This window comes from Caretta caretta, chromosome 11 (assembly GCF_965140235.1).
Source record: "Caretta caretta isolate rCarCar2 chromosome 11, rCarCar1.hap1, whole genome shotgun sequence".
Lineage (NCBI taxonomy): Eukaryota > Metazoa > Chordata > Testudines > Cheloniidae > Caretta > Caretta caretta.
In genome coordinates, this window is record NC_134216.1 from 69,945,214 (window position 1) to 69,971,570 (window position 26,357).

General features: G+C 47.0%; 1 protein-coding gene across 1 annotated transcript; it reads left to right on the plus strand.

The window, feature by feature from the left end:
- Positions 1 to 26,357, plus strand: RAB17 (RAB17, member RAS oncogene family). Its single transcript, XM_048869349.2, has 6 exons — positions 1 to 495; positions 12,748 to 12,910; positions 17,389 to 17,540; positions 18,771 to 18,896; positions 23,145 to 23,238; positions 25,908 to 26,357. The coding sequence occupies exons 1-6, from the start codon at positions 484 to 486 to the stop codon at positions 26,027 to 26,029; spliced, it is 669 nt and encodes a 222-aa protein (XP_048725306.1). The 5' UTR covers positions 1 to 483; the 3' UTR covers positions 26,030 to 26,357.

Consider the following 26,357-nt stretch of genomic DNA (forward strand, 5'->3'; position numbering starts at 1 on the left):
CTAGGGGCGGACACAACGTTTGCAGGACCTAGCAGAAAGACAGAAAGGAACAGGATTATGAAACTGTAGAAAGGAAGGGAACCAGGGACAGCAGAATCACTCTCCTTAGCATTTCACTGGAGTGCGCAGGGCCCCGCCCTTCGACACAAGAGGCCAGCTCCACTCAAATCACCTTGATTACAGGTTTTATGGCTCTGCATTCCTAAAGGCAAATCAACTAGCTGCAGAATCAGTGGACCTTAAACTTTACCAAGCACTGTTGTGTTCCTGTGTTGATCTTTAGGAGCAACCAGCGTGCTGGTGAAAGTACCTGGCTCTCTGTGGGGAGGTTCAAGAGGGGCACCTTTTACTTTCTAGTTTGCCTGGATTTAACTTGTTTGAGCACCTGCACAACCCAGCTGCGACAGCTGCTTCCCAGCCAGCATTGTTTCAAACTTTCAATGGATTGAAGACTCCCCCCCCCGCCCACCTAGAAGAAAAACAATGTTTAAAAAGGTGAGCTCTTCTTCTCTCAATACCCTGTAAGAGCAGAGGGTGGGAGGATGGGAAAACCAAACCTGCAACAGCTGAGAAAGTGGTGTGGCTTGCACACATTTAATGTTTAAAGCCATTTGAAAGCACTTTTGGGTATGTTATCAGTGTAGGCACTGTAGGTCAAGGTGTGTGTAACCGGCCACCACTGTGCCTGACTGAGATGGCAGTGCATCTTTGGTTAATTTCAGGGGGAAGCTCTTTTGGATTATTCATTGCCTACGGTCAGTTGAATGCTGAGCACTGCACAGAGGAGACCCAGGGCCTGTCTCAAGGACCCTAGGGTTGAAAGAGGCAAAAAACTCCATTGAGCCCCAAAGCACTGCTTGACCAGGAGCTGGGTTTACCCTGGAGAAAGGCAGCTTCCTTCTTTCAGCTTCCCAGAGTTGAGGCCAGAGTTTGGGTGTTGGGGGAGGGGGGGGCTTGCCCCTCCCAGCAGGGCTTGAAAGAATGACTAGGAAGGGTTTATCAGAATGCAGGGATCCAGCACAGAGGAGACTAAAACCTCAGGAGTCCCAAGATAATCCTGCAATAAAGAGAGACTATAGCTATAACTCATTTGGGTTAGGCATTTTCTTTCAAGAATAAGGGCCCAGTCCTACTTCCAGTGGCTTTAGTGAGAATGGATCAGGCCCTACATTGGCACAATATCATCCAAGAATGTCTTTAAGCCTTGAAATGTCCCCTTCCCATTTAGACCCTCAGATCCCAAGCCGATCTTTAGTTAAAGTAAGCTTTAGCAATGACCATTTGTGGACACTCAGCATCAGCACTTCCTATGAGACTTCTGTCCCTGTAGTTTAAGGAGGAAGATTTCCAAAGGCACCAATTGCAGACAGGTGCCTGACTCCCAGCGAAAGTCCATGAGAGTTAGGCACCTCCCTGCCATCATTTTAAACTCTCGCTGAACCTAAAGATGACCTAAACCACCTCAGCTAAAATGTTCAAAAATAGGCACCTAAAATTAGCCTCCCATGCCTGTCCTGAGGCATCTCAATCCAGGGGCCAGGATTTCTACAGTGCGGAGCCACCATGGGAGCGGCTGGGTGCTCAGCGCTTTCAAACATCGGGCAGGTGCCTAAAGATGGATTTTAGGAGTTTAGGCTCCTATTTTCAAAGGCTTGGCCCGAGGTACAAATGGGCTTTTACATGAAATGGCATCTTAAAGAAACCGTTCAGAGCCAGCGTCATCCCAAGAGCCCATTTTTACTGGTGTTCTTTAAAGACAAAAGAGCCAACTCTCCGAGTAGGTAAAATCCAATTCTCTTTTATCGTTACCAGGTCAGCAGTAAGAAAACCTCCCCCTCCCCGCAACACCCTCACATCACCACAGTGAAGTGGTTGAAACCTCCACTCACCACATTGCATTCCAGGATAGCCACCCACTCCATTTCTCACAGGCTTTCATCAAAAGCCGTAAAACACTTGTTCAGACCCTTCAAGCTGCAGCATCCCTGCTCAGGGGCTTGAATGCAGTCTGTTCCTTCAGCAGCTGAATGATCGGATCAATGGTGATTGAATTTAAGACAAACAAACATCCTGCATGCAGAAAGAGTAGTGCAGGGTTGGTCCAGCCCAAATTACTGGGCTCTGTACAGTGGTAAGTGGGTGAGGTTTAATGGCCTGTGATAGGATCTAAGGGTCTCTTCTAGCCTTAAACCCCTGCAAACCTATGAATTAATCCTCTTAACTTCAGTGTGTAGGCAGGCGCATTTCTCTAACAGGAATCAAATGACAGCAGCCTCAGGGCTAAGGGTTTAGCTGAGTCAGAGCTGCAGCTGAGCCTGTCTGTCAGGGTCTGTTGACAGGCGTGTGTCAGAAAACACTCCAAGTCATTATTGTTAACACACAGGATTGTGCAGTGGAGGAAGGGGTCATCAGCTGGCCTTCTTTTCTCCCTAGTCTCTGAGGCTGCTCAGCCTGGCTTCAGTCCGGCCATGGTCTCTGCTTGCTCTCTTATGGAATCTGTCCACGCGTCTCATCTCAGGAATCAACCTGCAGCCCCTTTCCTTCTGTTTGGGGTGCTTGTCCGTTCAGGGACAGTTCCCCCAACACTGCCACTCTTCCCTAACCCGCTCCCTAAATTAGTGAGCTAAGCCAGTTGCAGAGACTTTCTGTAAAGCCTGAGGCAGCTCTGTAGTTTCTCCCGGCATCTAACCCCTCTTTCTTTTTAGGCTTTTGTCTGTATTAGAAAACTTGCTGCATTAGTGTGGCTGGTATAGCTAAAATCATTCTGTATGGGTTCAAGTGCATCTGCATTTGGGTTTCTTGTGAGGTAACCAGATTGATTTTAGTCAGACCGGTGCAAGCTTTCTAATGTGGACATGGCCTAAGTGTAGCTTAAGTAATGAGAGTTAGCAGGGGTAGCTTTGCTGTTTCCTCCCAGATGCCCTGTCACACTGGACCAAGATTTTGTCAGAGTTTCCCTGCTCTGCTGTCAGGTGGGCTGGTGTTTGGCTTTCTGGGTTCTTTAGAAGTGCTCCTGTCAGAGTGCAAGGGAGGGGAGGGGAATACTTCTGCAATTCATGTAAAATACAGAATGAGAAATACATACAGAAAACCAGGAGGCAGGAGCCGTCTCTCATGCCTTGGAACGTGAACAGTAATATTTACAGGTTTCAGAGGAACAGCCGTGTTAGTCTGTATTCGCAAAAAGAAAAGGAGTACTTATTTACATCCACCATCTCTCTCTTAGAAGGGGGCCTTTAAAATATTCAGCATGTCACTTGGTGCTAGTAAGCTTAACCCCTACTGTTATTTCCATAAGAAAATGGCCAGATTTTTTGGGGGTTGCACCATTCTCTGATCTTTAGTCAACTCTTAATTGGCCTAGTGGACAGAACCCAGTGCTGGCACTCAGGACACCTGGGCCAGCTTGGCTGCTGGGTTCTATTCCGCTGGCCTGCTGGGTGACCCTGGGCAAATCACGTCCCCCCGTGCCTCAGTTTCCTCATCTGTAAAGTGGGGATAATGATACTCCTTTGTAAAGTGCTTGGAGATCTACTGATGAAAAGCTCTGTGTCAGAGCCAGGTGTTGTTATTAATTCTGCTCCATCAGAGTTTAAACCTCAGTCATTTAGCACAGAAAGAAACAGACTAGCAGGGTGGTGAGAACAAGGGGGGGAGGGATAGCTCAGTCGTTTGAGCATTGGCCTGCTACACCCAGGGTTGTGAGTTCAACCCTTGAGGGGGCCAGTTAGGGATCTGGGGCAAAAATTGGGGATTGGTCCTGCTTTGAGCAGGGGGTTGGACTAGATGACCTCCTGAGGTCCCTTCCAACCCTGATATCCTATGAAGGGATGATAGTATGAGCCTGGTTCTGGCTAGACAAAGCTGTGTGCACAATCCATAGGTTTAATGAGCTCTTCCGTGACAGTAAGCAAGGAGCCACTTGCCTAGCCTGTGTCCACACAGGGACGGGCACAGCTCGCGCTAGGTTCAGTCTGTCCCCTGATCTAAGCTGACCACTAATGGGGAAGTGAGGGCCCAGAGACCATGTACATATTGGATCCCCCTCCTGGGGATGGGAACAGTGAGGGAATTCAGGAAGTGTAACATGCTAGCACTAGCAAAGGACCCAGCTCTGCCCAAATTGAGTGACCAAGAGTGGAAGAGGCAGAGTGCATGGGGCACCAGATGCATCCCTTCAGTGCTTGTTCCACAGAGAGAGACCAGGCCACCAGACTCTGGGTAAATTCATGACTGTCTGCCTGTATTTCCATTTTGCATCCCCCCCCTTATCTCCTGGCTACATACCCCCTGCTGGCCACCTTGAATAGTGGCTCTAACTTAAATGTTCTCATCCAACACCACACTCCAAGAGATGGTGTGCACCTCTATAGAAGGCCAACCCTATAAACTCCTCCTGGGACGCACTTGCATCCTCCCCACCCCATATGGTACCCAAACCCGAGTGTGTAATATTAATCAGCAAGGTTGGAGGGGAGGGAAGGTAAATTTTCAGTGAAAAATTTCAAGAGAAACCCCCCAGAATTTTCTCAGAAGTACGATTTTTCATTGAATCGGGGGGGGGGGGGGATCCTTTCTCCCCACCATTCCCTTTTTCTTTTCCACAGAGAGGGGAGGGAATGGAAAGGGGAAAGAAAGAAAGGAAAAAGCCTGGAAGTCAGAAGTTTTTCCATTTAAAATAAATCCCCTTTCCCTTTGTTTTGGCAAAACATTTCAAACAATATGAACATTTTCTGCAGATGTAGTGTATTGTTTGAAAAACCACTTTTCTTCATGAAAGATTTTTCCTTCCAGCTCTATTGACAAGTTAGTCCTGCCTGTGAGGTTTCGTGTAATATCTCACTCACAAAGGTTTTGCATTTATTATTTTGTAATAAATAGGACAATGAGAAAAATAACAATGGAACCAGACTAAAAACCAGACCCAGTTAAGCTGCTTTCGGGGCAGATACTTTTCATGCAGACTCTTGACTTGGTGCTTTAGCTGCAGTGGCACATTTTGCCTAACTGGAAGAAGAGGGGGGAGGGCTAGCTCGGTGGTTTGCGCATTGGCCTGCTAAACCCAAGGTTGTAAGTTCAATTCTTGAGGGGGCCATTTAGGGATCTGGGGCAAAAATTGGGGATTGGTCCTGCTTCAAGCAGGGGGTTGGACGAGAGGACCTCCTGAGGTCCCTTCCAACCCTAACCTTCTATGATTCTAAGAGATTTTTGTGGTCAAAAATGGGCCCATAACAATGGCCATACAGGGCCCATCTAGCCCAATATCCAGTCTCTGACAGTGGCCACTGCCAGACGCATCAGATGGAATGAACTGAACAGGGCAATTTTGGGTGATCTGTCCCCGTCATCCAGTCCCACAGCTTCTGGACACCCAGATCATGGGGCTGCATCCCTGACCATCTTGGAGGATACCACTGATGGATCTATCCTCCGTGAATTATCTAATTCATACACTAGTTATGCTTTTGGCCTTCACAACATCCCATGGCAACAAGTTCCATAGGTTGACTGTTTGTTGTGTGAGAGTTATGCAAGGCACATCACTGCATAGTTAAACCATCTATGCTGCCGGACGTGTTGCTGCTTGAGGTAGGTATGAGTGGTTTTGATTTCAGTTATACATGTTGGGGCGAGATCCCCAGCTGCCAAAATTAATTGTAGATCCACTGAGGTGACTAGGGCTATGCCAGTTTACACCAGCTGAGGATCTAACCCTGGTGTTCTTAATCAGGTAGGCTGGGAGAAATGGTTTTGATTCGAAGGCATTTAGACAGAAGCCCAGGTGCTGACACAAGTATAACGAACCTGTAACTGCAGTTATAATCATGGGCCCTGATCCTGCAAATACTTCAGAATGTGGTTATATGAGAGATGCTGTGCCTGGTCTTGCCTGATTGTGCACTTGGACTATGCAGGCAGGAGTGATTCTGCATGAAAATAATTCCGTATGCAATTACATTTTTCCCTCCCGCCCCAATTGGATTTTATGTATTTTTAAACACACCTCTGGAACAGTCAGCGCTTTGAAAACAAACCACTAATTAAGTGTTATTGTCATCAAAAATATATTCAAGCATCTCCTCAGTTATTCCAGCTTGCATGCTGTACTCCCCCAGTACCTGATGTTGATTTATCTATCTTCAGGGCTTCTGGTTTTCAGGGCTTATTTTTAGAAATTTGAGGTCTATGTACATGCCCTCAATTTTTCAGGGCGTTCTTTGATACTGTCATGGGAAGATTTTTTTCAGGTACTTCCCAAAATTCTTGTCTTAATAGGATCTACAGTAGAACCTCGGAGTTATAAATACCAGAGTTATGAACTGACCAGTCAACCACACACCTCATTTGCAACCAGAAATATGTAATCAGGCAGCAGCAGAGAAGAAAAAAGCAAAAAGCAAATACAGTACAGGACTGTGTTAACCGTAAACTACTAAAAAAATAAAGGGAAAGCAGCATTTTTCTTCTGCATAGTAAAGTTTCAAAGCTGTATTAAATCAATGTTCAGTTGTACATTTGTGAAAGAACAATGTTTTGTTCAGAGTTACAAACAACCATTTCCGAGGTGTTTGTAACTATGAGGTTCTACTGTACTTTAATTTTTATCATGTGTATAAAAGATGACGCGCATGTTTGGTTAACCTTTGTATCCTTGTTATTAAATTCCTGGGTTAGCATTTAGTGCGTTTGTTCCCGAGTGTGCTTTAATGAAGTACTGTTTCAAACAGCCCTAAGTTAAAGCACACTAGGGAACTTTTAGTGTGCACCAGCAGGGTCTACATAGATCAATTAACGCACGCTTTAGAAATCACACCTCCAGAGCCTGCATTACTGCTCCGTGTAGATAAGCCCTTAGATACCAGCCCAGAAGCAGGGCCATTTTGCCTACGTAAACAAACCACACTGGGAAAGGGATGAAGTCAACACAAATGGAGTGTTTTTGTGGTTTGTTGGATAGACACTGATTTCATTTTTTTCTTGTTATTGGGGGTGTTTGTTGGTTAACACCTAAAATCAGAAGCCTTGACTTGTCGGGGAGCATGCCCTTTTACCCAACTGAAGTGCCTTGCACACTCTAGGTGCTAGGAGAATAAATACTTAATTTTTCTGGAGTTACCAAAATACTTAGAGAATTGAAAGCCACTTCCCTCCTCCTAGCATAATGACAGGTTTCAGAGTAGCAGCCGTGTTAGTCTGTATCCGCAAAAAGAACAGGAGTACTTGTGTCACCTTAGAGACTATTTGAGCATAAGCTTTCGTGAGCTACAGCTCACTTCATCAAATGCATTCAGTGGAAAATACAGTGGGGTGATTTATATACACAGAGAACATGAACCAATGGGTGTTACCATACAGACTGTAACGAGAGTGATCAGGGAAGGTGAGCTATTACCAGCAGGAGAGCTGGGGGGAGAAAACCTTCTGTAGTGATAATCAAGGTGGGCCATTTCCAGCAGTTGACAAGAACGGCTGAGGTAGTGGCAGGGGGGAATAAACGTGGGGAAATAGTTTTACTTTGTGTAATGACCCATCCACTCCCAGTTTTTATTCAAGCTTAAGTTAGTTGTATCCAGTTTGCAAATTCATTCCAATTCAGCAGTCTCTCGTTGGCGTCTGTTTTTGAAGTTTTTTTGTTGAAGAATTGCCACTTTTAGGTCTGTAATCGAGTGACCAAAGAGATTGAAGTGTTCTCCACCCTATCAGAGGCTCGTTCACCTGCACATCTACCAATGTGATATATGCCATCATGTGCCAGCAATGCCCCTCTGCCACGTACATTGGCCAAACTGGACAGTCTCTACGTAAACAAGAGATCCACTTCCTGGACACTACGGTGCTAATAAGCGATGGTCACACAAACTCCACCCTATACCAGAAACCTACTGACCGCTATGCCTACCTACATGCCTCCAGCTTTCATCCAGACCACACCACACGATCCACTGTCTACAGCCAAGCTCTACGATACAACTGCATTTGCTCCAACCCCTCAGACAGAGACAAACACCTACAAGATCTCTATCAAGCATTCTTACAACTACAATACCCACCTGCTGAAGTGAAGAAACAGATTGACAGAGCCAGAAGAGTACCCAGAAGTCACCTACTACAGGACAGGCCCAACAAATTAAAAAATAGAACGCCACTAGCCATCACCGTCAGCCCCCAACTAAAACCTCTCCAATGCATCATCAAGGATCTACAACCTATCCTGAAGGACGACCCATCATTCTCACAGATCTTGGGAGACAGGCCAGTCCTTGCTTACAGACAGCCCCCCAACCTGAAGCAAATACTCACAGCAACCACACACCACACAACATAACCACTAACCCAGGAACCTATCCTTGCAACAAAGCCCGTTGCCAACTGTGTCCACATATCTATTCAGGGGACACCATCATAGGGCCTAATCACATCAGCCACACTCTCAGAGGCTCTTTCACCTGCACATCTACCAATGTGATATATGCCATCATGTGCCAGCAATGCCCCTCTGCCATGTACATTAACCAAACTGGACAGTCTCTACCTAAAAGAATAAATGGACACAAATCAGATGTCAAGAATTATAACATTTAAAAACCAGTTGGAGAACACTTCAATCTCTTTGGTCACTCGATTACAGACCTAAAAGTGGCAATTCTTCAACAAGAAAAATTTCAAAAACAGACGCCAACGAGAGACTGCTGAATTGGAATGAATTTGCAAACTGGATACAATTAACTTAGGCTTGAATAAAGACTGGGCGTGGATGGGTCATTACACAAAGTAAAACTATTTCCCCATATTTATCTCCCCCCCACCCCCAACTGTTCCTCAGACGTTCTTGTCAACTGCTAGAAATGGCCCACCTTGATTATAACTACAAAAGGTCCCCCCCGCCCCCAGCTCTCCTGCTGGTAATAGCTCACCTTCCCTGATCACTCTCATTACAGTGTGTATGATAACACCCATTGTTTGTTTCATGTTCTCTGTGTATATAAATCTCCCCACTGTATTTTTCACCGAATGCATCCTATGAAGTGAGCTGTAGCTCATGAAAGCTTATGCTCAAATAAATTTGTTAGCCTCTAAGGTGCCACAAGTACTCCTTTTCTTTTTCCCTCCTCCTAGTCTCACTCATCTAGTTAAAACATGGCTGTGTGGTTCTTGGTCAAACTTTCCAAAGGGGCAGGGTGAAAACACAAGATACCCACATGCATCTTACACAAATCTTTAGGACAATACCAAGCATAGGAAGTGTCAAGACCAGAGGGAATTTGAGAGAGTTCTCAGTGAGGGACGATGTCCTTTGAAAGGACACATGTGCCTTTTCAGCCTACTAAAGCAATCGCTACACGCAAAGTATTTGGTGCCAAGGGTTAGAACTAGGGGGAACAGCAGGGATAGCAGGACCATTTGCTTTGCAAAAAGCAGGAAACCTCCTTGTCCTTTCCCTCCCGCCATGGGGGAGCCCAGCTTCCTTTCCTTGTGTCCCTACCACTGGCTGAGGAAGTGAAGACTTGCCAGACATGGGGAATAAGATTCTTATACCAAGATGGAAAGTTTCTGGGGCTCCTAGCCAGAAGGTTGAGCAGCAGTGCCCCAGCCTGGAGTGTCCTACGGTCTCTCCTCCCCAGGGAAATTCCCCACCCATGGCTTTGGTATCCACAGCTGCTGCACCATCAAGAGTCCTATAATTCCTGAGGGGCCTAAGAAATCCCCCTAAGCCTGAGTCTAGGGCCTAAGGTTTAGCAGATCTGGGCTGGCTCCAGGTGAACAACCGGGGGAGCTCAAGATGAGCTTGGACAGAGGGGGAATGGAAGAGAAAGCTAACGGCATAGACTGTGTGGTCCAAAGGATCAGGCGTTGGCCTGGGAGTCAGGAGACCTGGGTTCTATTGCTGGCTGGCTCTGGGCTGCTGTGTGACATGGAACCAGTCACTTCCCCTCCGTTACCCCAGCTGGGTAATAACTCCTTTGTAAAGGGATTTGCGGTCTGTGGAGTGAGTGCTGTGTAAGAGCTAAGCATGGCTTTGTGCAAGGTGCTCAGATACCATGGTGATGGGCACCCTCACAAAAACCTAAATTGATAGGGAGAGGAGGTGGCTTAGATGGAGGAAGGGAGAAATAAATAAGTCAGAGGGATAAACACGGAAAGAGCGAGGAAGTGACCTAGGCGGATGAAGGAGAAAGAAGAGCATAGCCAATGAAGGGAAAAGGATGAAAACAGAAACTGCTCTGTGGAAAGTCTGGTGCCAGGGAGACACGAGGAGGTGGGTCTTTAGAGATGTGATTGGGTTAAAATAATTTAGATGGAGAGAAACTCATGGTTCAGGCCACAAACTAACTGCTAACTTAGATTTGGAAGAAACTCGCCCTGTGGGAAAGTTTGGTCATGGTCACCCCCCTTGGAGCAACTAGCAATGCCGACTGTTGGAGACAGGCTCCTGTTCTAGATGGACCAGTGGTCCCATGCCGTGCAGTTATGTTCCTATGGAGATATGCACTGGTGTCCTGTATCAGGTGTAGGGGAGGGGATAATGGAGTCTGGTTCTACATGGCATTTTACATTGTTAATGCAGTGCCGCCCTCTGAGGTGGTTTTGTTTTACATTTATGGCTGATTGAAAGGGGAGCAAATTCATTGGATTTGATGCATGTTTATGGATTTTTTAAGATAACTTACCACTGGCAAGTTCTATTAAACAGCTGCAATTGACAACGACATTTTGGCAGAAAGTTTCTCTTCAGTGTTGTCTTGCAATTTCCTGCGTTATAGGAGAATTCATTGGGCATTTCAGAAATGTTCAGAGGAAGAAGCCAACAGTGTTCCAATGTCCGTTCTCTTTTTATGTCAAAGACTCGCCCGTCTGGTGTAGTCTGAATAATGATCGAGGGAGAGAGAAGGGGAAACCCCAGGAAATGCCCCTACAAAGTGGGGTGTCATGTTGGAGAGTTGTATGTGGTCAGAAGATTCTACGTGGTGAGACTTCTGGGGATGGTGTTTTGTTTCTTGCATTTTCTCAGGATGGAGATGTCTCTGTGAAGTTTTGCTTCTTTTTTCTTCATGGTGCAGAGTTTGGCTGGCTTGAGATTGCTTTCAGATTCACTTTCCCTCATTTTCCTTCTCTGCATCCATTCTCCATCTCCACAGGATGATGCAAGGAATACTGCCTCACTGCCTGACAGATGTCTGTTAGCCCAGCACTTACTTTGGTGAACTTCTTTTCTTTTGTTCTGCTTTAATCACTCTCTGTCTAGGAAGATTAAATCTTTCATTTTGAGAGCCACACAGGCTGCTTCTAAATGTGTCTAAAACTTGATAATGGCTTATACAACCCTGGGCTTTGTCCCTGAGCCCCACAGTAACCCATGGGAGGAGGTGTAAATGGATGGAAGATCAGGGCACACAATTCTGATGTTTGTGTGGGCAGGTTGTCAGTTACAGGTGGAACCTAGCTCTGTGTCTAGGATCAGCCGTCTTCAAAGTGATGTAACAGTTACTCAGCAGTAATAAGGAGTCTCTTATCCAAGGATCTCAAAGCACTCTACAAAGGCAGATATATATGGAGGAGCAAAGATACAGAGATTTGACAATCAAAGTTTACAAAAGGAGCCATTTAAAAAAAAAATCATTGTCTCTGATAGGCATTTGTTTTCATGGGTTGCTTGTCTTTAGGGGTTCATGGATCTGTCTCTGTCATTATCACAGCTGGAGTTGGGGGCCTGTGAAACCATGGACATAGGTCTCCTTATTTTTTTAAACTATCGCTAAGGCTGAATATAGCCTTGAAAATGTGGCCCATCTTCATAACACCAAGCACTAGAAACAGACTTCAAGACAAGCTATTTTCTAGGATTAAAAGTTCAGCCACTGATTGTTTTTTTTTCCCCCTAGTCTCCCGCCATAGCCAGCCTCACCTGGCCTTGGAGACTCCTGAGAACCATAGGTATAGGGCCAGAGAGGTTTTTTGGTGAGGAAAAAGTCCAACTGATTCATGGCTGTGCATCTGGACTGTCACTTGTGAGCCTAGCGATGGAAGCTTTGGGACCATCTGTATCAAGTTTGTTCCAAGAGCCCAAGGCAGTGTATTGACAGAAGAGATGTCTCAGGAGGTCAGGTATCGGTGGGGGGGGGGGGCAGGTTGGAGCGCTATGAACAGTATTTGGGATGGGGACGATGGAGTTCACAGTCCTGCTACGAGAGTCCACCTGACAGTGTGGCTGTGGCCACAGCAGCTCAGGCTGGTTATGAGTCTATGGATTAGACTTGGTCTACATGTAAGTGAGGTCAGCACCTTGCCCTGTGGTTGGCCACACTCCTGCGTGACATTGCCATGCCAACCGAACCCTCACGGCGGATGCAGCTGCGTTGACAGAAGAATGCCGCCATCGCTGAAGCGCCTGTCATTCGGGGAAGCAGTGTCCTGCACCAAAGGAAAACCCCGCTTCTGTTGGCGTTGGCTGCGTCCACACCACTGCATTATACTGGCCTATACAGGGATATAGCTATGCTGGTACAGCCCCTGTACTGTACAGGGACCCTTAGGGTTAGACTCCCATTATGTTTCGTTTAAGCATGTTAAGCTTGATTGACTGGAACAGGGGGTGCAGGAAGAATTAAACTGGAGCCATGTCTCCCACTGTGCTGAGTGGGAAATCAAGGCACAGGGCCTAACCTTTAGAGTGTACGCAGCTAATCAGCCCAGGGCCCTGAGCTCATTGCCAATGCCTTTTGAATAGGGTTTTTTTCTTCTTTGCAGAATATGGCCCCGAGAAGAACGCAGCAGGTGCGGGCGGGGCCTTCCACGGAGCAATCCTACGTCTACAAGGTGGTTCTGCTGGGGAGCACGGCCGTGGGAAAGTCAAGCATAGCCTTCCGCTATGTGAAAAATGACTTCAGGGAATCCATGCCCACTGTGGGATGTGAGTGAGTGGCAGCAATGAACTAACCCTTTGGTGCAATATAAAGGGCCTGACCTGCGTCTCCCTTAGAATCATAGAATATAAGGGTTGGAAGGGACCCCAGAAGGTCATCTAGTCCAACCCCCTGCTCGAAGCAGGACCAATTCCCAGTTAAATCATCCCAGCCAGGGCTTTGTCAAGCCTGACCTTAAAAACCTCTAAGGAAGGAGATTCTACCACCTCCCTAGGTAACGCATTCCAGTGTTTCACCACCCTCTTAGTGAAAAAGTTTTTCCTAATATCCAATCTAAAGCTCCCCCACTGCAACTTGAGACCATTACTCCTCGTTCTGTCATCTGCTACCATTGAGAACAGTCTAGAGCCATCCTCTTTGGAACCCCCTTTCAGGTAGTTGAAAGCAGCTATCAAATCCCCCCTCATTCTTCTCTTCTGCAGGCTAAACAATCCCAGCTCCCTCAGCCTCTCCTCCTTATAGCAGGCGTACCTCTGCTGAAGTCAGTGGAGCTATGCTCGTGTGAAGTGTGGTTTTGTTGATGCTAGCAGGCCCAGCAGAGCGCCTACAGGCCGTCACTCGGGAGGCAGGCTCCTGTTGGAACTTCCCGGGCAGCTGTGGCGGCTCGCTAACGGGATGTGATCCAACAGAACCCCAGGTTACAGGCAGGGAGTGCGTGGTTCGTTTGGTTTCTCAGCTCAGGCACAGGATGGACGACCGAGAGATAAGGAAAAGTCTGGTTAAGGTAGCGCAAGCTGTGCAGACGACGGTGCCCGTTTGAAAAGCTGGGCCTTTTCTGATGCTGCTCTTTACAGCTGGGTCTTTAGGCACCTACTTAAGAAGCACTTCTGAAAAAAGCCAGGCCTGAGCATCGACTACTCCCCTGACGCCAGCGGCCAAGTGCCTTTTGAGTTCAATGGCAGGGAGGATGAGGCCACATGCAAGACACATTTCTCCACTGGGGTAGATTGGAGACGCAGGGACCAAGAACAGGTTTCAGAGTAGCAGCTGCGTTAGTCCGCAAAAAGAACAGACTTTATTGAATTGAATCGAATCTATTCCCTTAAGTTAAGCATCCTCACACCTTCTTGTCAACTGTCTAAATGGGCCATCTTGATTATCCCTACAAAAGTTTTTTTTTTTCCCTCCTGTTGATAATAGCTCATCTTAACTAATTAGACATTCACAATTTGTATGGTAACGTCCAACTTATCTGTATGTATGTATGTATCTATCTATCTTACTATATGTTCCATTCTATGCATCCGATGAAGTGAGCTGTAGCCCACGAAAGCTTATGCTCTAATAAATTTGTTAGTCTCTAAGGTGCCACAAGTCCTTCTGTTCTTTTTAGGGACCAAGAAATCATGAATAGGGAAACAGCAACGCAGCTGTATTCATTGTGCAGTTAGAGTGACATCTAGTGTTTCATTGCAGGTAATGTAGCATTTAAATAGGTCTCAGCAAGGGTCATATTATTACAAAGCTCATGTCAGCAGTGGGTTTTGGTGGCATTTGAACTGAGCCTGCAGTTCTGACTAACCCAAGAGAGCGTTTATAGCATTTAATGGTAAATGGTAGACTTTCCCCTTTGCAATCCCTCCCCCCACACCCTGGCTTTCCCAACTGCCCCCACAGAAATACTACCAATTGCTCTGTGTTATCTATGGATGTGTGCCAGTCCCATTCTCAGCGTTCACTGCAAAATTGCACCAAGTTCTTACTCTCACTGCAGAAACTGACACAGGTGTGCCCTTGAATCCTAGGAACTGCACTTCAGAGTTTGATCTTCTGGCGTTAGGTCGGAACCACCCCCAGTATAATTCCTGGGTGTCAGAAAAACAGACGTAACGCTCTGTTCCACGCTGTTTGTGTCAGACGACTTAACAAGTCTGCTTCTTGGATTTCCTCTGATGGCTGACAGCAAGGCCTCCAACAGATGACATTTAAAGTCTGTCTTCCCAGACTCCCAGTAGCTCTGCCCATTAGATAGCTCTGGTCAGCAATCTAGTCCAAGCACCCCACCTAGCCTCCCCCCCGATGTCATCGGCATACCTGCCTTTGACATCATTTTCATGGTGTTTAAACAGAAACCCACTCACATGAGAACTAGGTGAAATTTCAGCCAAAGATTTTTTTTCTGAAAAAGCTGCCGATCCAGTGACACCACTACATGTTATGAGTTCATGGTCGCAGTAAGAAAAGGAGGACGTGTGGCACCTTAGAGACTAACCCATTTATTTCAGCATAAGCTTTCATGAGCTACAGCTCACTTCATCGGTGTTAGTGTAGCCATGTTGGGCCCAGAATATTAGAGAAACAAGTAGGTGTTTTATTGGACCAATTTCTGTTGGTGGAGGGGACTAGGGTGACCAGATATCCCAATTTTATAGGGACAGTCCCGATATTTGGGGTTTTATCTTATACAGGCGCCCGTTACCCTCCACCCCGTCCTGATTTTTCACAATTGCCGTCTGATCACCTGAGAGGAGACAAGCTTTTGAGCTTTACAAAGCTCTTCAAGGTCTGGGTAGGATGCTGAGTATTTAGCTGAAACACTCTGGTTCCTTCCTCGGACCTGAAGAAGACCTCTGTGTAGCACGGAAGCGTGTCCCTTCCCCCCAACAGAGGTTGGTCCAAGATAAGATCTTATCTCACCCACCTTGTGAGTTCATGGTAGTTTCACTAAATTGTTTGTTTAAAAAAAACCACCTGAACAAAATATCACGTTTCAATTTTCTGGTTTGAAATTACTTTCAAAAATTCCTTTAGTCTTATTTTAAAAAATTATTTAGAATGGTCAAAGTCGAAATAAATGTTTAATTTGACCCACAATGAAATTTCTCTTGACTTAGAGTCAAAATCTTTGAAACATTTCATGTGGTGTTGGACTTGCAATTAATTTTTTTTGACTTTTCAAATTGCCACCAACAAAACCAAACCACCATTATTCACACAGTTCTGCTACACGCTCCCATCATCAGATGCAAAAAGGTTCACCTCAGTAGGCAACACTGATGGAAAACATGGCTTCAGTTTTTATTGGAGATGTCAACACAAGGTCAGTTAAGTCTCTTTAGGAAGTTTTACAAGCTTACAGACCCTGGTATGAGCTAGAGAGGCCATTGATATTCATGGGACTGATCCCCGTCTGTTCTATGTTGACTTCAATGGAGGTAAGGCCAGTTTACATAAACAAGGATCTGGCTCTGTGTCTTTATGTCAGAAATAGGCAGAAAGACACTTTTCTTCCTGTTTTACAGAAGGATCCTGACCTTTGTCAGGAGAGTGGGGATGGAGGATGGAGGGCCCAGGGGGTCTCCCACTCTTCCACACAATCCAGGCAGTCACAGAGCCTATACCAAGGAGCGTGGTGTCATTTGCCTACATTAACTGGCACTCAGAGAAGTCTTCTGTCCCTCCCAGAGCTCTCTGGAGAGCTTTGGCTCTGTACTGCCCCCTCTACCTCAAGCCCATGTCTGTGTTAGACAATCTGGCCCTTAACAGATGGCTTCTGCCTATCTACTGTGCACAGCCGCACATTTGAGCTGCTATAGCGTTTTCAGTCCAAGGATCTTCGAACATTTTGCAGACATTTGCTCGCTTTCACAGCACTCCAGGGAGGTGGATTTTAATTAGACCCATTTTCCATCTGGGCAAGCTGAGACAGAAAGGTTAAGGGCTAGCTTGGGACTTTGCCCACACATTTGCCTGGGGGACTATGGGAAAGCAAAGGCCTCTCCTCCCACCTTTACACCCCTGGGCCAGGTGTGCAGGAGTAAACATGCATCTGTCACTTCCCTAGAGCAGGGAGAGAGGGCGAGCAGGCATGGCCTGGGTGCCACCCCCGCCCACTGGCCAGCCTAGCCCTGCCAGTTTGGGGGTGGGGCAGGTTTGCTGACATGGGCTAAGAGCAAGACAAAGCAGTGATAGAATTGTAGCTCAGAAGCATCTGAGCACCTCCCCGGGACTACTCGTGGGACAGCGCTGCTTATGTATAATCAGGGCCCACCCGAGACTTAAGTGACTTGCCCAAGGTCATATCAGTGTCAGGGAGATTGCAGTATTTCTGTTATAGCAGCACCCAACAGGGGCCAGGCACCATACAGCTGGATTAGAACTCAAGACTCCTAATTCCCACCCTGCCATCACATTTCCTCCAACTAGACAGCTGCAAAACCAAAGCTTGCTAATGCCACTAATATTGACGGTCTGTCAGCCCTGCTGAAGCGCATTGGTGTAGTACAGTGCTGTTATTGGGCAGTACCAGTTCACCAGCATGTTGGTTACATTGCTTTAGGTGGGGGAGGAGGTGTTTTTATCTCTCTCTCTCTCTCGCACACTCCCCCCCCCCCCCCGCATAAACCCTTTCCAACTGAATCTTGATACCCATCTTTCACACAGGTTACCGAGATAAAGGTTAACATCTAATAAAGGGGCATGCTATGACTATCTCAGTGAGCTGTCCCATCTCTGTTGCTTCCAGGTTCTTTCTTCACCCAGCTGGTATGTTTAGAGACTGCCACGATTAAGCTTGAGATCTGGGACACTGCAGGACAAGAGAAGTACCATAGCGTTTGCCGTCTTTATTACAGGGGAGCTAATGCTGCCCTTCTTGTATATGACATTGCCAGAAAGGTAAGACAAGTGATGGCTTGTTCCTCCGCCTCTCTCCTCCGGAAGCCTTTCCAAAATATCCAGGCCGAATCTTGATAATGCAGCCACGCCGCTGGTACATTGCAATAGTTCTAGCGTAGGGTAGCTTCCCAATACATCTCCAAACATTTCAACCAAGACGACTTTTCCCTGCACATGTCATGTAAGGGCTACTTTGTGGACAGGCTTATCCTTCGTCTTCTGGTAAAGATGGTTGAAGACATGCAAGGAACTGGTACAGACATTTCGCTTACAGTGGACAATAAAGGCTCATGCTTTCCCCCTAAAACCCAAGATTTCTCTATCTACCCCTACCTCCCAACCCAATCCACCCCAACAGCCAAGTAGGTAATGGAGGAGCATCACTAAGTGCTCTTTGTCCCCCTACCCTCATGTAACCCACACACCTTCTGGGTGTGGTGTTCTGTCTCATCTAGTGGCACCAAGACCACTTAGCGAGATAAAATGAGCCTGGCTCTACAGCCTTGGCTAAGAGTCAGTTGGCTTTTAGCTCATGAGGTAGAGGCTCATGCAGTAAGCAGCAGGTTCAATCCCACCCGCCAACGGCCGGGGTCTGTAGTCGTTACAGTCACTCCCTGGACCTTAAGGATGATATAGTGACAAAGATTAAACGCATCTGTTAGTTGGCTTACACTAATGTCCATTTTTGATGGACTGTTCCAGGGGGACATGTTGCCTGATCTCCCACTACATTATGCATGTCTTTTCCCTTTTACTGGTAGCACGCAACACACAGGAACCGCAACACCAAGGGCCACATGCCTGTATTACTGCCATGGTAGTTACAGAAGGAGAAGACCATAGGCTGCTGTAGAGTAATGTCTCACAGTAACAGAACTTTATGGAAGAGATAGGCCAAGTTTTTAAGAATCCTTGCCCCATCGCGAAAGAGCCAAATCACCTCAGCCCATCACCTGTAAGCTGGGTCTATGACCCACTGCAGATCCATGGTGGTTTGATCATGTCTGATGGAGTAGGAGAAGTCATCCTCCTTGGCTTTGGGGAAGGAAGTACATTTAGAGCCGGTTCCATGCTGAGTAGCCCTCCTAGCATCACTACCTGTGACAAGCACATAACCCATTTGTTTCTACAATTTTTAGCCCTCACTTGCCAATCTCCTTTGGGCCACGTGACAGCTCATGGGTATCTGTCGGTTTATTGTCTGTGTGTCTGTCTCTCTCACCTTTCCAGGCAACTTTTGCGAGAGCAAAGCTGTGGTTGAGGGAATTAGAGAAGGAATTTCTTCACGATGAGATTGTGATTGTTTTAGTCGGCAATAAGACAGATCTTGCCGCTCAGCGGGAAGTCACCTTTGAGGTAAGTGGCATCACTGCAGGAAGATCTCAGCACTTGGTAGATTACCTCTTTCAAAAACATCTTTCAAAAAACAACCGAGTGCTGCACTTCGGGCTTTCAGACTGAACAGTTCTTAAGTAAATGTTTAGGTGAATGCGATTCTCCTAGCAGCGAGCAATATAGCGAGACCCCACTGCGTGCCAGGGATGTTAAGAGGTCATTAATCCCATTTTGCCCTCTGTTTCAGCTGCTAACTTTTTTGGATCTTAGAGACTTTCCTGAGCTATGGTGGGTTTGTTCAGAGGGTTCAGAGTGTGCCATAGGTAGATGTCTATTGTCCCTTTTCGTAGCTTCACATTAAGATGTACAGTGGATGCATCCAGAAAGATTCTACTGTCCTCAGCAATATCCCCTCTTGGCGTAATGGGCAAAGTCTATCAGAAATGGTAGAATCTTTTCAAGCACATTGAGACAGCTCTTTCTAGCACTATAGATCGGCTCATTTATCTCTAGATATATCTCTGATGAAGTGGGTTCTAGCCCACGAAAGCTTATGCCCAAATAAATTTGTTAGTCTCTAAGGTGCCACAAGGACTCCTCGTTTTTTTAAGATATACATAAATCACAGTGGAACTGCACTAAGAACCACCTCAACACAAGAAACCCTCTGTTTTAAGAGCCAACTTTAAAGTGTTTTCATGATTCCTGTGCAATTGTATGACCTGTCATTAAGTGCCATCTCAACTAGGCAGCCAACTTTCGCTAGTCCCCTTGTGACTTAAAGGTAAATCAAAGCCAGCACTGGGCTGCTTTAGAGTAAAGGGTAAAACAGGTTTATTAACAAAAGGAGAAAGGATTTGAAGTGAGTTTACGTATAAAGGCTAGAGTTAGAAATAGTTATAAACAAAAGTGAAAAATGCTTTCTAGGGACTAAGACTTAACAAAGCTACAGTCTTGGTTCAGGGTAAGATTGGCACATGACCTTCCAATAAGATGGCTGACCAACCCCTCTGGTCAGGATCTCCCACAAAGTCCAAAGTGCCTGGTGCCTTTGTCGTTTTAGGTAAAAGATCTTTGCCTAAGCAGGTTTCTCACCTCTATTCAATTCCCAGAGACTTCAATCCCCCTTTGGCTGAAGGACCCATCCTTCTCAGCTTGCAAGAGCTCCGGCCCCTTGTGTCTGTCTAGTGATGGATAACGTAGGGGTTCTCTGCCCCTCTGTTTATAGTCCAGTAAGCCATTGAAAAGCATCTCCCCCAAAGTTCATTGTGCTTGCTTGCAGTGGCAGGAAGGCTTTCTAGGGGTGTATCTCTATTCCCCCTTTGAGACTGGTAAGTGGTTATCTTTCCCCACTTGCTGTCCTGATGGCTTGGTTTACCTTGCCCATAAATATGCCTTTGTTGCCTCTTCCTGAAGGTTGGTCAGACCAGCAAAGACACAGTTCTGTGTGATCCGGACATGCTGACTCCCCAGCTAGCTTGTGAGCTTTGATAGTTCTGTTTACTGCCTAGGTAAACTGCAATCCCCCTGTCACGGGCCAACCCTGCTTCACTGGTACTAGAGGCCTTGGCAGACCCATTTTCTACTTTGCTGAAAGACAGATTTTAAAATATAAGATCAGAACATCCAGGACTCCATGTATCGTGTCAATACACACATCTCACAAAGCTCTGAACCGCCCGTGTCATTGCTTTTCCAGGGAGATATCACATGATGCCTGTTAGATACAGATCATGACCCCAAGGAATTGGCTACATTGGTCAAGCCAGCTGAAACGCACTGCTTGATACCATGGAGCCCTTGGCCTTTGGGATGCTGTTAGGGTCACACCTTCCCCCTTACAAAGCAGGAGGGTTAGCCACTGGCTGGCCTGGAGGCAGCAGGTCAGAACCCTCTCTCCTGGATGGGGTGTCTGCCCCCATGTTTTCTTTCCCCTTTACATAAAGGAGACAAAACAGGTTCCATCTGTCTGTTTACAGTCTCTGGGGATGTGGTATTGGGGAATAGCTGTGATTTCACCTACAGAGTTGTCACAAACATTTCACAGTGACATTACTGACCAGTGTGGTGTTAGATTTCAAACAACATAGTATACCTCACCTTTTAAATAAGTATCATGACACCAGCGAGTGAGGTGTGGTGAGAATGTCACGCCTGACAAGAGTCACTGACCCAGAGTAACAAACCACCGGTGGGCCTCTGTGTCACACAACTAAACATGGGTAGGTCTTCAGTGCAGTTAACCCCCCACCCATCCACACAAAACCCCACCCACTTTGTAGTGAGGGTGCAGAACAAACTATTCCAGTGCCGATAGGCCTCCAGTGCCTTCCCACAATTCCCCTTGTGCGCCCAGAAGGAGAGTGGCGTTCTCCCACAATCCCCTGGGAAAGAATCTGAGGGGTTCAGCGTACTGCAGCAGACAGAACCATGGGCTATGCCTCCAGAAGCCAGAGCGACACACTCGGGAGAGCGCAGCACCAGTGGGGACATAATAATTTGGGGAGGGAGTTGCCATGTGGCTGCTCACCGCCAGGCTAGGCCAACTTGGGTGCCAGTCACCTGAGTTAGCTGCTGTGAAGACATACCAAGTGAAATACAGCTATAACTGCAGGCTGTGTGTCATCTGGACACTCGCTCCATCGCATGTGCCCTTGCCTAGTGTCATTTGATCATGCAGGCTGTTGTGATGCCTTTCCTCCAGGGCTCTGATCGAAATGGTGGGGATTAGGGCTGGCTAGAAAACAAGACTTCCATTGTGTGAGAAATGGAGGCACCAGGCAGAGCAGGGATTCAAACCTGGGCTTCCCAAGTGATCGCCCTACACACAGGGCTGTTGGCTAGTCTGGGTCGGGGGCTCTCTCACCAGAACACCAGCCTGGACTTGAAAAACCTTCTTGAGGAAAGTTTAAGCTAAACCCACATTTCTACAAAACACATTTTTGTTATCCACACCGGCATTTTCCAATAGAAATACGTTGGCAAAGAATTCCTGACCAGCTGTAGCAGAGATAAGGGTAGGGTGAGAAGGGGGCAGGGAGGCTGAGCGTAGTAGCCTTATCTGCCAACTTCCTGGCTTGTTGGCTTTAAATCTTAGCACAGGATAGCCTGTTAGTACATGTATGGTTGCAGTTATGCTCCTGCTTTGACCCCGTAGTATTTATGAGTTGACTCCTTTCTCCTCACCCCCCCCCCCCCCGCCCCACTTTGGACAAGATCTTGCTCTGAATATGTCCTGTAGAAACCAGGCCATCTGCAAGGCTAGTGCATCAAAACCCGGTGAGCCAGCGAGTTTTAACACGGTTATATCAATGAGTGGTTCCCACCACACCACACTCTGATTCCAGTCAGAGAGCTGTTGCAATGCCTTGAGCGGTGCAAGAGAGAAAACAAGCGGGGCCTAAACAGTTAGGCTGCAACCGTGTGAATGGAACAGAAGGCGCGTGAGCTGGGGCAATAGGAAGCTTTAGGCTTTGCAGCAGAATCTACAGGAATGCAAGGGTGGCTGTATCACCGGACACTCCGCTCTTCAGAAAGATGGGGAACTAAAGTCAGCGTCTGCATGAGTGGGGTACAAGATCTACTGTGCACTTGTGTGCTGTGGACTAACTGGCCCATAAGGACCTGCTGGCACCACGGAGAGTTCCCTAGTGTGCGTCACCGTAGCCCGCACACGCCTGTTAGTGCTCAACACACTGGAATGTAGCCCTCCGCCCCCAGTGCAGACTAATGCACCATGCAGATGAGGTCTAAGCAGGAAGGCTCCTTTGTACGTCATTACTTTGACCGTGCAAGTGTTGGAGCTAACGATGGGGGTGCGAGGCCCTAAGGCAGGTTGCAACATCCAGCATAGAGACTTGTTCCAGAGCCACCTTTGCAAATAGCTGGAGATTGCGACATGCTCCTCTTCCTACTTCTCAGCCACTAGTCAGCCAGGGCAAGTTGCGGTACTCCTGCTACACCAGTGTGTGTGTCCGTTCTGAGCTCAGTAATCTCTTCTCCGGGTTGGTTCCATGTAGCCCTGTCCACACTGGGCAGGGCTTGGTCATGCCTGTGGTGACTAATCATACAGGGAGGAGCTGTGTCTCCCTGTCAGGCCTAAGGACAAGATCCAATACCTCCTAAATGGAGCCCTTATTTCCACCACCTTCCAGGATGGTTACAGGGGGACATTTACCAGGCTGGATGTGATTACAGTGCAGAACACACCGAAGTCTACTTTGAAATAACCCTGTTTTTGTACCTTCCACCCCTCCCCCCCACAACTAGGAGGCGGAGGAGTTTGCAAAGAGCAGAAGCTTAATCTACATGGAAACGTCGGCAAAATCCAACCACCACGTGACCGAAGTCTTTATGGCCGTAGGTAAGTTCCAAGTGAGAAGCTGCTGTACAGGTAACAGCATGAGAGAGATGCTGAGGTCTGTGCCAGCTCTTTGCCTTCTGAGCCATAGCACAGCACTGCTTATCTCCTCCCAGTTGCTCCGGGGCAATTAGGGTTGAGTCACTTGACCTGAGGAGGTCCAGGAACTGGAAATGCAGTTTGTGCATTGCCTCTAGGCATAGACAAGAGGGGACTGGGTATACTCTGGCCTGTCGAGCCTGACAGCTGCCAACAGCGAGTGGGACAGACCCAGAGCAGCTGCTTCCCCATTCCAAACACAGACAGGCTGCCCCCCCTGTTGCGCCCAACTTCTGAGACAAGCAAACTTCTGGAGTGGTTCTGCTTTTGCTGGCGGGGTGAGGGTGGAACCTGCTGAACGTGGGGGAGGTTCCCCCACCCAACCACCCTTGGGAACACCAGTCATTGGCCCTAGCAGTGGGAAGGTGGGAATTTCTCCCCACCTGCCAGATTCCTCACTGCTACTCCAAGAGGATCTCTTCTCTCCGAGACCCATTCCCCTTGGCTCCAGTTATGATCCCCAAACAAAACAAGCCCATGTTTCTTTCATCCCTCAGGACAGAGATCAGAGGCCTCACCCAGGCAGGAAAACAAGATCCCTGGATCCTTCTTCCTTAGGATCCTTCTTCCTTAGCCCTCCAACTGTTTAGGACCGTGGCTCTCAACCTTTCCAGACCACTGTACCCCTTTTCAGGAGACTGATTTGTCTTGTGTACCCCCAAGTTTCTCCTCACTTAAAAACTACTTGCTTACAAAATCAGACACACATACAGAAGTGTTGCAGCTCCCTATTACTGAAAAATTGCTTACTTTCTCATTTTTACCATAATCAATTAGAATATAAATATTGTACTAACACTTCAGTGTGTAGTACACAGAGCAGCATAAACAAGTCATTGTTTGTGTGACATTTTAGTTTGTACTGACTTAGCTACTGCTTTTTAATGTAGCTTGTTGTAAAACTAAGTAAATATCTAGGTGAGGTGATGTATCCCCTGGAAGACCTCTGCGTACCCCTGGTTGAGAACCACTGGGCTAGGAAACGGAGCCAGAGGCTCAGCTAGACCCTGGCGCAGAGAGTCTTTGAGGTTTCTTCTTAGGACAAGCACATCCAGCCCCGTCCCAAGAACCAGTTATGCCCAGAGATAATCCCAAGTTGTCAGTCCTCCCTTCACACGAATGTCTGACCACTGCCAAGCCACCAACGACGCTGGTTTCATGGGAGGCTAACCAGAGCCAGCGGTTTGTAGACTCTTCTGGTGAGCCGTTTCTTCCCCACATGCAGGCCTGGAACCCTGGAGCTCTGTCCCACCTATCCTACTTAGCCTCCTGGGCCTCCGATGCATTGCTTACCCCAGAGATGTTAGCCAGATGACCCGGTTTTACCATATAGGGATTCAGACATGGGATATGCCTCCAGCTTGACCCTGCACTAGTGCACATATGGCAAACGGCTTTACCTTGGCAGCCAGTGAGATGGCACTAGGGTCTGCTCATGTTTGTTCCTGTTAATGAGACCGTTCGGAGAAAGCTCTAGAATAACAGGGTACGACAGCGACAACAGATTCCACCTTCAACGTATCATGAACCAATAATAAGCATTTACTACCCAATAGATATTCTTGCTCCTTAAGAATGCCAGCAGTTTGATAGTGGCAATTCATGAGACTCCTAGCACCCATCTTATGCCAATTTCAAGTGAGGGGCTCCTACTTCTAGTTCCTTTTTAAAAGAATTTCACTAAAGCTTATAGAGATGTGATTTGCACATCATCACCATTCTATTTTATCATGGGATTTCCTACAGACAACTTGGTGCAATACAACATTTGCTGTACCATGATGTTTTTAGGGGTATGTCCATGATGCAGGTGCAAGGGAATCTGTAGATGTTCTAGGGCGGGGAATGAAGAGGAGTATGGGAGAGTCCTGAGGGAGGGACCATTTTCCAGAAAGAACGAAGGAGCATGAGGAAAATTGTGAATGGGAGTTTGTTAAATAGTAAGTACAGGAGCCAAGAACCATGTGTGTTTCAAGGTAAAAAAAATAGAAAGTTAAAATGTAAACTTAACTTAAATCCATCAATGTTATAAATAAGAACATAAGGACGGCCAGACTGGGTCAGATCAAAGGTCCATCTAGCTCAGTATCCTGTCTGCCGACAGTGGCCACTGCCAGGTGTCCCAGAAGGAATGAACAGAACAGATCATCATCAAGTGATCTATCCCCTGTTGCTCATATTTAGATATTTTAAATCTTAATAAATTTAAAGGGACAGATCCCCAGGCCTAGCCAAATAGCACATGAGGGAAGGAGAAAGTGGCTTTAAGCCTCCTTTTCCTCTCTCTATTGCTTATCGTGGGTCAGTCCTTGGCATAAATTGAAACAGCCCTGGGGCTGCTCTAAGTTTCACCACCAGGAACCATTCTGCTGGTTGGGGATTGGGGTGCTCTGGCCACACCCCAGTCCACTGCTGATGGTAGGGGGACACAGCAGAGGAACCCCTAGCTGCTCCCTTAGCAGCTGGAAAGTTGTCCTAACAAAGTCAGAGCAGGGTCTGAGGATGTAGCACAAAATGTTACAATAGCTCAGCAGAGAAGGACCGAGAATTTCTTATTCCGAGTTTCTTCACAGCTCACAAGCTATTGAAACAGGAACAACAGAAGGAATCAGCCCTTCAGCATCAGCCCTGGAAGAAGTCACGTGTGGATCTGCGAGAGCCAAGCAATCAGACTAAGAAGTGTTGCATGAACTAAAGGAAATGGCAGACTGACCTAGGTTTACCATCAAATGCGTTTTTATTGTGGGGGAGGGAAGGAATGCTGGCCCTATGTATTGTGTGAAGTGCTGTTTTTGCCAAGGCAGCATGGTTCTCGGGGCAGCTTGTGTGTCACTGTGATTATTGCTTTTTAAAAAAATTATTATTGTCAGTGTTCGATTGAAGAATTGTACGAGAGGAGATATTGCCGAGTGCAAGGGACCTGAAAAGCCCTGCAAATCTCCTCTCGCTTGTGTTTGTTCAGTGTTATCATTATACAAGAATACATTGTAAAGTATCTTCACAAATAAAAACAAAAAAAAGGA